Raw genomic sequence first — 8,918 nt, 5'->3', positions numbered from 1 at the left:
GTTAATGCCTGAGTAAATGTTAGCTCTCTTCACTGTCTCTCCCAATTCATTTAAAACTGCACTGCACAGCTTGATGCATGAAGCTAAAAACTGGAAATGACCCAAACATCTATCAACAGAATACATCAATTGTAGAATATTCATACAATGAAACCCTGCTGCACGGCAATGAAAAGAATAAACCACTGCCACACACAACAGCATGATGAAGCTCACATGCATAAGGTTGAACAAAAGAAGCCAGACCCAGAAAGTACCTTCCATTTCTATGGAGATCAAAAACAGGCAAAATAAGTCTCTGGTTAATAGAAGCAGCACGGTGATTATCTCTGGTGATTACTGACTGGCAGGGCTTCCTAGAGGGCTGGAAAATGTTACTCACCTACACCTGGGTGGTGATCATACAGGTATATCCATGTGTAAATATTAATCAAGGTGGATTTTTTATGCACTTTGAAGTAGATACCTTGGGGACTTCCCTGGTGGGGCAGTGGTTGAGAATCCGCTTGCCAGTGCAGGGGGAATGGGTTCAATCCCTGGTTCAGGAAGATCCCACATGTGCAACCCATGTGCCACAACTACGGAAGCCCACACGCTCTAGAGCCACTACAATGAGAAGCCTGAGCAACTAGAGAGTAGCAATGAAGACCCAGCAGCAATGAAGACCCAGCACAGCCAGAAAATTTTTTAAAATTTAAAAAGTAGATAACTTTACCTCTATTTTTTAAGTACTATCATTTTGCAAAAAAATTATGAATAACAGCCCTCCTGGGTCTGACAGTCACTTCCTGCTACAGTTTCTTCTGATTCTAATTGAAGCCCAGAGAGTGTAATCCACTCAGGTAGGGTCACCCAGCACGTCTGTGGAGAGCCCACACCCAGAGAGGGGACTATGTGTCCTGTTTTTCCCATGCAACTAAAAGCTCCATGGGGTGCCTTTGTGTTTCTGGAACAGAGCTCAACAGTCTACAAATGGTGGGGGAACTACCCCGAGTCTGTAACCGGGTGCTGCTGGGGTGTTGCAACATGGCAGCAGGGTGGTCATTAAGAGCACCAACTCTAGGGACTTCCCTGGTGGTCCAGTGGCTAAGACACCCTGCTCCCAATGCAGGGGGCCCAGGTTCGATCCCTGGTGAGGGAACTAGATCTCACATGTTGCAACTAAAGAGTTCGCATGCCACAACTAAAAAGATTTCACATTCTCAAGATCCCGCATGCCTCAAGGAAGACTGAAGGTCCCATGTGCTGCAGCTAAGACCTGGCACAGCCAAATAAATAAATGAATTTTAAAAAGAGCACAAACTCTAAGGGCACAATTCTGTAGCTGTGTGGGCTTAATCCCTCTGTACCTCAGTTTCTTCATCTGCAAAATGGGGACTATAATGGTACCTACCTCATCGTGTTCTGAGGATTAGATGAGTGACTAAGTATAAAACACTTAGAACAGTACCTGGCTCAAGCCATGTACATGTTTGCTGTGATAACCTCCGTGCAGAAAAACCCGGGCAGACAGTTCAGAGTGAAACTCTGCTGCTGCACTCGCTGCGCCACCTCAGGCAAGTTGATTAATCTTCCTGAGCCTCCATTTCCTTGTCTATTAATCAGAGATAATAATATCTACCTATTGTTATAAAAGCAAAATAATGCCTGCAAATCCCCTGGCTAAGTTCCTGTGTGCAGAGGCCAAGTCTTCCACATCTCTCTTCCCAAGCCCCAGCACCGGGAGGCGGGAGGCGTTCAATTGCTTGGAAGAATGAGCCCTTCCCCACCCAGCCTTCGCCTGCGTCCCTCCTCCTTCTCACGCTAGCAGACAGCAGCATCTAGTGGATATTTCTGGAACTGCAGGCTCCCCAACTTCCACTGACCAAGCTGGGTGCAGTCCGTTTGATAACCCTTTTGTAATATGCACTTTGCGTTGGACAAGTATGCGTTAGGTGCTGCCGTGTACAGGACCTAAATAAAATGAAGCAAGATACACAGGATAACTGTAGAGGGTGCAAGAAAAATCACAATTAGAACCTTATCAATACCCTAATTTTCTATCTTAAAATTCGTAGGGGGTTTTGGCATACTGAACAGTGTCTTCTTGGGAAGTTTTTACTCGTAGGAGTGGTTTCCAAAGTGGCTGCCATTTCATGTCAATGACTCTCAGTGAAGGTCAAAGCAATGAAATGAAAGGTGATTCCCTTAGGGTAGCCCGACTAGCTTCCGGCTCTCCGCGGAGAGGAAAAGCAGGAGTGTTTGGCTCTGAAGCCCATATTCTTCCACCACACTTCACTACCTCTCCCCAGACACAAAAGAATGAAGAAGGTCTAGCAGTGGCCCAGATCACATCCAACTAGAGGAATCAAGGAAGACTGCATGGAGGAGATGGCATCCTACATGGGAAATGAAAATAGAAAAAGAGTGGGTGGTTGGGGAAGGAAGGGCATTCTGGTGTGATGGACCACATGGTGTATAAAGTGAAGTAACAGGGATGGGCTGGACTGGAGAGTTAGAGCCAAATCAGACAGAATAGACAGGCCAAGGAGGCTGCATTTAATAAAATCAGGGGACCCACTGAGTAAGAAGGTAACATGACGCAAGGGTATCAGAGAAGAACTAGAGATTCAGAAACAAGTTAGGTGGGCAAGAGTCCAGACCAGACTCGTGGGAGCGGCACCATGAGGGAGAGAATAAGAGATACACATCCTAAGGAGGGGACTATGTGTCCTGCTTTTCCCGTGCAACTAAAAGCTCCTTTTGATAGGCTCTGTGGCGAGGCTAGAAGCAGGGGGAGGCTTGGGAATTTATAAAAGTGGGTCAAATGGGAGAAGTCAGGGAAGAAGTCACGGTGCTGAGATGATAAGGAGAGCTGTAACCAGAAGGTGGACTTGCCCAGGGGACTGATGTGAGCCGGGAGTGGAGACAATGAGCTCCATGAGTGGGAGTTGCCAGCGTCCATGCGGAGACGTGGCACCAAAGTCCGGGAGGGGAGTGCTGGGTTGGTGTGGGGCACAGCCCCGCTAGAGCTGGGGCCACGAGCCTCCCTGAGCTGGAGCAGCCTGAGGAGAGGTAGAATTGGAGCCCTCCAGCTGGACTGGAGGGAGGGGGCAGGTACAGTCATCTGGGAGTCACTGACTTATGCCTGTGCCAGCGGAGGACTTGGGAGAAGACAAAAAAAAAGTCATGTGGGGAGACATGGGGACAGATGTCACCTCATGTCATAGGTCTGCCTCGTATTAAAGCTTCCTGGGGACAGAGGAAGACGAGGCGGCCGGGAAGATAGAAGGGACTTTGGAGAGAGAAAGTCAGGAGACCCTGGCGCACGTCCAGCAGTGTCACAGGTCACGGAGTGATCCAGGGGCCAGGGCGGCTGAGAGGCAACCACTGGATGTGTGATTGGGGGTTGTCATGGGTGACCCTGGAAAGAGCAGTTTCGGGGGCAGGAATCAAGCCTCAAAGATTTAAGAGGCAAGAGGCAGAGTGTGGGGCAGTGGGAGGCTCTCAGGAGGAGGGAGGTGATGATGAGCAGAGCTGTATTAAAGGCAGGCAAGGTGCCTTGGAAAGAAAATTGAAAGAAGCGCCCCCTCTCAGGGTCGTGCAGGTGGCCGGGGCAGACACCAGGTCCCAGAGCTGTTGAGAGGTAGAGACCCTCTAGGACTAAAGGACCTGAGATAACCCAGAAAGGGAACTTAGAGACCCAGGCAGAAGTCAAGACCCTTCAACCTCCACATCCAGGCAAAAACCAGGGTGGCCGGTGGTAGAGCTGGGGGAGGGGAGGGACGGAAAGAGGGGAGGGAGCAGGGGCTGGAGACATTGAGACATGCAGTGAGAGTGGAGGAAGTCAGGGAGGGGGGGGGAAAGCTTCCCTGGGGCCTTCCTGGGGAGATTCCGCCCACCCCACCTCTGTTAGGAGAAGGGAGAGTCCCAGCATCCTTGATTCAACCCGAGGAAAGCAAGGGCTCCAGTTCTACCTTTCCTCAGGCTGCTCCAATTCAGGGAGGCTCGTGGCCCCAGCTCTATAGGGGCTGTGCCAACCCAACACACGCTTCCTTTACCCGGGAAGTCTGAGCAAGTTTCTCCATCCTGGGACTTAAATTTCGGTAGTGGGCTGAATGGTGGCACTGGAAAAGGTAAGTCCCCGACGGAACCCCACTGCCCCCAGAATCTATGAGTGTGACCTTATTTGGAGAAAGGGTCTGTGCAGAGGTAATTAAATTAAGGTTGTCAAGAAGAGATCATCTGGATTATCCAGGCGGGCCCTAAATCCAACGACAAGTGTTCTTACAAGAGACAGAAGAGGGGAAGGGGGAAGGCCGTGTGAAGATGGAAGCAGAGATTGGAGGAAGGCAGCCACAAGCCAAGGAATGCCTGGAGCCTGGAGCCACCCAAAGCGGGAGGAGGCCAAGGGTTCTCCCCTAGAGCCTCCGAGGGAAGCACAGCCCGCAGTCGCCTTAATTTTAGACTTGTGGCCTCCAAAACTGTGAGAGAATACAATTCTGTTGTCTCAAGCCCCCCAAGGTTTTGGCAGTTTGTTGCAGCAGCCAAGGAAAAGCCCTACTCTCTAAACTGTCTAGAAAGATTCTAGGGGGTGCTTCTGAGAGTCTCCATTCTGCAAGGAGAGGAGTTCCAGGTCTGGACAAAGTTGTGTTTTTTAACTCACTGCCCAGCCCTTTTCCAGGGTGAAGATTAATACTTTGACTTGGAGGAGGTGGAAAACCAAAGGAACAGCATCCTCGCCCACTCCTCAGAGAAGAAGGAAGTGTCCCCAAAGAGTATTTCATGACCCAACGCTCCTCTCCTTCGCCCAGAGCTCACGCATCCCACCCAGGCTGGTCGAAAGGGCCCAAACTGACCCAAAGAAAAGCAAGGAGCTCTTTAAAAACTGGAGTCTGCCTTTCTCAATTTCTCCTTGTAAACCTTGTGCGTGCCCCCCCCACCCCCACTTCACAGCGACTCTCTCCCCACCCCTCACATCTGCCTTCTTCCTCGGTCTTCCCCATTCTTGGGGGGCAAGATAAGATGGATACCCCTGAAGCACAGGCATGGAAGGCACTCCCCCACCCTCCTCCCTCCTCCCCACAACACAGCTGGAGGGGGAGGGGAGGTCAGCAGGGTTCATAAAGGCCAGATGTTGAGGAGAAAGAGCACTGCCCAACCCACACCCACCCACCCCACCCCCACTCCCACCCCCAGCAAAAGAAAAATTAAAAGAGACAGCTTTTAAAACAAACAAAACTTTTGTGGTCCAAAACAGTTGTTTTTTTTTTTCCCCAAGAATCTGCTCTATGCAAACATTAACAACTTTTTACAAAGCATTTTCACAGAAAAGGAGACAAGTCCTTCCCCAGTATCATATATGGGAATTGTTCCTCCCTCCTCCCTTCTTGGGGGAAAAGGGGAAAAAAACAATATTCACTAGTGTGGACAGAAGGGTCACCGGGTCCCTCACTATTGGACAGATCGGCAACCCCCAGGTTCCCCTCAAACCTAAACTTGGAATTTCCCTAAGAGCTAAACTCCCCAGACCTCACCTGGGTGGAGAAAGTAAGTCCACTCCCCTCTGACTCGCTCCCCTCCCCCAGGAAAACAGAACTTCTGACCTCAAAACTAATCCCCGGCCCTGCCTCTTTCGGATCCATCAGGTCCCTGACAACTCCCGAAATGCCTGAAGTTGGGTGGGGGGAGAATGCTAAAGGTTTCTCAACCCAGTTCCCATCCAGACTCAAACTGAGTCCCTTCAAACACCCCACTGGACCTTGTGGTTAGGCCAAGAGCCCTTTCATTTACCCCCTCCACAAAGAGCAGCTTGTCTTGTTTCTAGCCTTGAAGGAGGCTGAGTTTGGGTGTCCAAAGAATGGCCCTAGGCGTGCCCTCTACCTCCACGCCCTCCATCCTTAAACGGTGGAGAGGACCTGGAAGGAAGGGCAACTTGTTTGGTCTGATTTTATTGATTTCTTCCACCTTCCATTACTTTCCCTGGGATGGTCTCTGGCTCCTTCCCCAGGCAGTTTGTACTTCTGAAGGGCAGGAGTTTCCTCAGCCTTGCCCCTCCTAATACCAGGATTAAACTAGAGGAGGTGGCAGACTCTTGGCAGGGGTGGGGGTGGGTGGGGGGTGGGGTGGGGGTGTCCTCTTTTACCCATCAGGTCTTATAACCTGAAAGCAAATGGAATACTGAAGGAAACTCCCAAACTGGACAAAGGGGAAAGACTGGTGGCTGAGAATGAAGACCTCAGTAACTAGGGGTCACCTGACTTGGGGGACCCTAGGAAAAGAACCGGGAGAGGGTGATCTTACCCTTACCTAAGCTGCTTCGGTCCCCATGAAGGCTACAGTGGTGCTGGGAGGCTAGGGAAGGCCTGAGGGGAGTGAAGGGTTAAAGGCCTGGTTGGTGGGGGTAGAGGATGCCCCCAGGGAGCTGCCAATCACCTCCCCACCCCCACCACAGCCCCCACCCCATCCCCAGGCTCGCCCACAGAAACAACCGGTTTGTCCATCACCAAGGTCTCTCTCCCTCTTTTTTTTCCTCCTCTTTGAGTTGTAGCCTCCTCGACTCCCCCTGGGGTGAAGGCCCTGCCCCCAGAGATCCGAGATGGAAGAGGGGAGGGATTGGAATCTACGTCTTTAAGCCTTTTTCGGTTAAGCCTTCTCCCGACTCCAGTCCTTGGTTCTTCTCCAAAGGATGAGGGGGAGGGGGTGTCACTGCAACAAGTTAGGTGCTTGAAGATCACTGTCATTTGAGGTCCTTCTGACCACAGCCCATAAAACCTAAAGAGGACAGGCAAGGTGAGAAATGACGTTCTATTCTCGAGCCCGCAGTCTGGCTGTGGCCCCCACTCTTCCCCCCGTGGCAGAAGAGGTCTCACGCTCAGGGCTGCTCCAAGTTGATTCCCCAGAATTTGAGGCCGGGGGGCTCAGGGACAGCGGGACCCCCTATCTGCCACCTCCACAGCGGGTGGGCAGGCGGGGGTTTAGCGTCTCCCTGGAGGCGAAGCGAGGATGCCGGCCCTAAGTCTCCGTCCTCCCCCACCACCAGGGCCGGGGGGCAGGGGAAGCAGTCGAGGAGACTGAAGGTGCTCGTGGTGGGGAGCGTCGGGGTAGGTCGGCGGGGCTGCGCGCTGCGTTGGGGGGGCGCCGGCCGCCGGCGTTTCTTGGCGGCTCCTCGGGCGGGCCCTTTGGCTGGGGGCCGCTCGGGCCCCCGGCGCAAACTCGGAGTGTCGAGGGCGAAACCCTTCGCGTAACACCACAGTTTCGAGCGGCGGATCAGACGATTGAAATGTTCCTGGCGGAGATCGCCGGGCGCGGCCGGAGCTTCGCTGGCCGTCGAGGGGCTGGAGGCCGGTGCCTCGGGGGCGACCTTCGGAGGGTTTCCATCGACTGCGGCCGTCTGGTTCGGCGGGGGCGGTTCCGGCGCGGCCCCAGGCCCCATGGGCTCAGAGGAGAGGCCCGCAGGTGGCGGCGGAGACCAAGAACCTGGCTCCTGATGCGGGCTAGCGGCGGGGCCAGGCTGAGAGTCGAGAGCCAGGGCTGGCCTAGGCGGAGCCGAGACGGAGCTGGTCGGAGATTCCCGAGGGCGCCGGGGCGCCGGGCAGTGGCCGGGAGGTACGCCGAAGCGAGCGCTGAAGTGCGGGAAACTGCCTCCGCCCTCTTCCTCCTCGCCGCGGCCCCGGCACACTGCGGCGTCGGCATCCTGGCGGGCCGGGGAGTTGGGATCGCTGGACCGCCCGGCCTGTCCCGCGAGGTGCTTCAGGCCATCCGGGGCCCTGCCGCCGGTGCACAGCGGGGCGCAAGGGCCCAGCAGCACCGGAGCCCGCGGCGCCAGCTCCCCAGGCCCCAGGCCCAGAGAGGACGCCCGGGGTTTGGCAAGGGCGCAGAAGGCAAGGGCACGCAGGCACAGAGGAGAGAACTCCTGGGTCCCCCGACGCGGCTTCCGGGGTGTGGGGGAGCAGGGTGACCCTCGCGGGGACCCCGGCACTGCGAGGCGGGGAGCGGGGCACAGAGTCTCCATGGAACTTTCCGGGGGGGTGCCCACTGAGGGGGCCCTGGTCCCAGCGGCGGGATGCCCTGACTGCCCGAAGAGCCCACGGGCGAGGGGAACATCGCCCCCCCTCGACGGGGAGGTCTCTGCTCGCGAGCGCCCCCGGCCCGCACCCGTGGGCCACGGAGCTCCGGGTCCCTCTTCGATCTCGTCACGCGGCCCTCTCGGCGGCCGGACTCCTGGGTCCCCGTGAGTCCCGGCGCGGTCGGCCGCCCTTCCTGCCGCCGCGAGCCCTGTGCAGCCTCGGCGGGAGCCCCTCTTGAGTTGCCCGGAGCGCAGAGGCTGGGGAAACAAAGCGGCCGGAGGCCGCAGGAGGCGGGAAGGACCCCGGGCCCGGCACCCGGTGCCGGGGCCCAGGCGGCGGGGAGGGCGCCTTCCGCCCGCTCGGCTTCTTTCTTCCCCGCTGGCTCCCGGAGACCGCGTTATAGAGAACTGCCCCCTCGCTGCCCCAATACCAGCGCCGGGGCCGCGAGCCCGCCGCTGATTGGGCGGCACTGCTTGTGACGTTAGCCGGGACCCCACCCCTCCTGCGGCACCGCCCCCATCCCCATTCCGCACACAGACACACACACGTGGACCCGGCGCTGCGGCGGCTGGGAGGGAGGAAAGGAGGGTGCGTGCGCGGGTGGGATACCGACGGGCTAAATGCGCCGCTGCACGTGGCGCAGTGGCGTCCCAGTGTTTAGTAGCCGCAAAGCCCGTCATTTTTTCCCTCATCAGTCATGGTTTTCGCATCCGTAAAATGGGAACGTTCACATCTACCCCCTTGGGGCTGCGTGAATCAAACAGAGGTGAATCTCAAAGCGAAGTTGAAAGAAAAGATGAAAAGAGGTTGTTTAGCGGGTTTGCACAGCAAGGACTCCTGCGGGCCGAGAATGTTCCCTACCTCTCTTGT

At 55.6% G+C, this 8,918-nt stretch overlaps 1 protein-coding gene across 1 annotated transcript; it reads right to left on the bottom strand.

Annotated features, from left to right (window-relative positions):
- Positions 1-5,221: 5,221 nt before the first annotated feature.
- Positions 5,222-8,429, bottom strand: EPOP (elongin BC and polycomb repressive complex 2 associated protein). The gene has a single exon (XM_065909511.1). The coding sequence runs from the start codon at positions 7,991-7,993 to the stop codon at positions 6,854-6,856; it is 1,140 nt and encodes a 379-aa protein (XP_065765583.1). The 5' UTR covers positions 7,994-8,429; the 3' UTR covers positions 5,222-6,853.
- Between the last annotated feature and the right edge of the window lie 489 nt (positions 8,430-8,918).

Source organism: Muntiacus reevesi, chromosome 18 (assembly GCF_963930625.1).
Source record: "Muntiacus reevesi chromosome 18, mMunRee1.1, whole genome shotgun sequence".
Classification (NCBI taxonomy): domain Eukaryota; kingdom Metazoa; phylum Chordata; class Mammalia; order Artiodactyla; family Cervidae; genus Muntiacus; species Muntiacus reevesi.
The sequence above is the reverse complement of the archived record's forward strand: the minus strand, read 5'-3'. Positions and strand labels throughout refer to the sequence as shown.

Excerpts from the sequence above, each read along its gene's own strand:
- EPOP (XM_065909511.1), bottom strand. The coding sequence starts at position 7,993 with ATGGAGACTCTGTGCCCCGCTCCCCGCCTCGCAGTGCCGGGGTCCCCG.